The 1536-nt window shown below is 50.8% G+C and overlaps 1 protein-coding gene across 1 annotated transcript; it reads right to left on the bottom strand.

Moving 5' to 3' along the window:
* Window positions 1-524: 524 nt before the first annotated feature.
* Window positions 525-1531, bottom strand: LACBIDRAFT_298714 (uncharacterized protein; the record flags this gene model as incomplete). Its single annotated transcript, XM_001881963.1, has 4 exons — window positions 525-702; window positions 764-1142; window positions 1193-1279; window positions 1325-1531. The coding sequence occupies 4 exons, from the start codon at window positions 1529-1531 to the stop codon at window positions 611-613; spliced, it is 765 nt and encodes a 254-aa protein (XP_001881998.1). The 3' UTR covers window positions 525-610.
* Between the last annotated feature and the right edge of the window lie 5 nt (window positions 1532-1536).

Here is a 1536-nt window from a genome sequence, read left to right on the forward strand (position 1 = left end):
CCAACACGTTGACCAGGAGCTTGAAAACGATGAGCCTCGTGCAAGATGAACGAATCAACGTGAGTACTCACCTCTCAGAACGTTCTCCCATTGCTCGCAACCCTATCCTACCTCGTATACGCGCTCTGTAGCATATCCAGCCATTCCACACACTCCCGCACCCTTCCGACAACGTTTACGCGTTAGATCTGAGTCTTGGGTCTTCGTGTAAGTGTTGACGTCGTCGTATCCGTCTTCTCTGGTGCCGTTTAGCCTGTATCGTCTTCTCGCGCATCGTATAGGCTTGTAGTAGGTTGTAGCACGAAATCTATGAGCTTTTGTTAGTAGAAAACGTGTGCAAGATAATCTGGTACTTACTGTGGCGTGAAACTTCCGGACACTTGGTCGCAGCTTGGCGTGTTCGTGTGTGGATTGAGTGTTGGTCGCCGTTGGTAGACATCGCGTTGTTTAGGAATAGAGTGTGGGGTTGTCGTTGTCGTGGATGCCAGATGTCGTGATCAATATCGAGGTGTTGGGCATCAAGGTAAACAGTAGCGGTCAATGCATACAAGGAGTACATCGTACACAATGTATGCGTACACGAAAGGGTATGCTCGCTAATCTACCTACGTCACACCCCACCTGCCCTCTTCCTCTCCCGCTCCAAAAACAGGACATGGTATATCTGGTGTGTCCACTGCTCAAATACTCCAGGCAAGTTCCCTACCGCACCATCAATCATCAGTCCCAAATCCAAAAAACAGCGCGCATATATGGTACTCACAATGCAAACAATCCGTCCCAGGCTCCGTATGCGCATCAGGCCTCTGCAACGCCTGGTCCCAAACATCCATGAAAATCCACTTTACCCTGCCCCCCATTCCTTCCTCGCGAACCCTATCAAGGCTTGCAATCTTCCACTCCCAAAGTGCATTATGCACAGCAAACAAATCCCAGTCCCATCGTTTTCGGAAGGTGCGCCACTGCTCGTCCGGCATGGTTGAGATGAGCCGTTCGACGAGGTTGCGTTCGCCGATTTGGGCTGCTTCCGAGGAGCGGTAGGGGACGGTGAGGAGGTTGCAGTTTGGGTGGCCTGGGGAGGTTGCACGGTAGATTACGGAGAGTTGGGGGATTGGGGAGAGCCGGGATATGACGAGGTTCATCTGGGAGGAGGGTAAGTAAGGGGGGCATGAGGGGGAGCGAACAAACGAACCATTTGTTTGTATGTAGCTACTACGCGAGATTGTTCTTCTTCGTCGGATTTTCCGGCTGGAAGCATTGAGAGCTCGTGTCTTGACCACTGTATTACATCAATACCTGCAAAAGAAAGAAAGACAAAACCTACATGCGCACCACCATTCATAACCAACACGGTATCCTCCGTAACCGTCCCCTCCTCGCCCTCTCGTGGCCTAGCAGCATCCTCAACAAACCCTTCCCACCCCTCGACCCTCTTATAATCATGATACCAATAATACTCCTTTGACGCGCCCAACCCTTCCGTAATCTTCCTAATATCCTGTTCATGTATCAACATATGATCCTCCACCATCGTAA

The sequence above is a fragment of the Laccaria bicolor genome, genomic scaffold, assembly GCF_000143565.1.
Source record: "Laccaria bicolor S238N-H82 LACBIscaffold_14 genomic scaffold, whole genome shotgun sequence".
NCBI classification, from domain to species: domain Eukaryota; kingdom Fungi; phylum Basidiomycota; class Agaricomycetes; order Agaricales; family Hydnangiaceae; genus Laccaria; species Laccaria bicolor.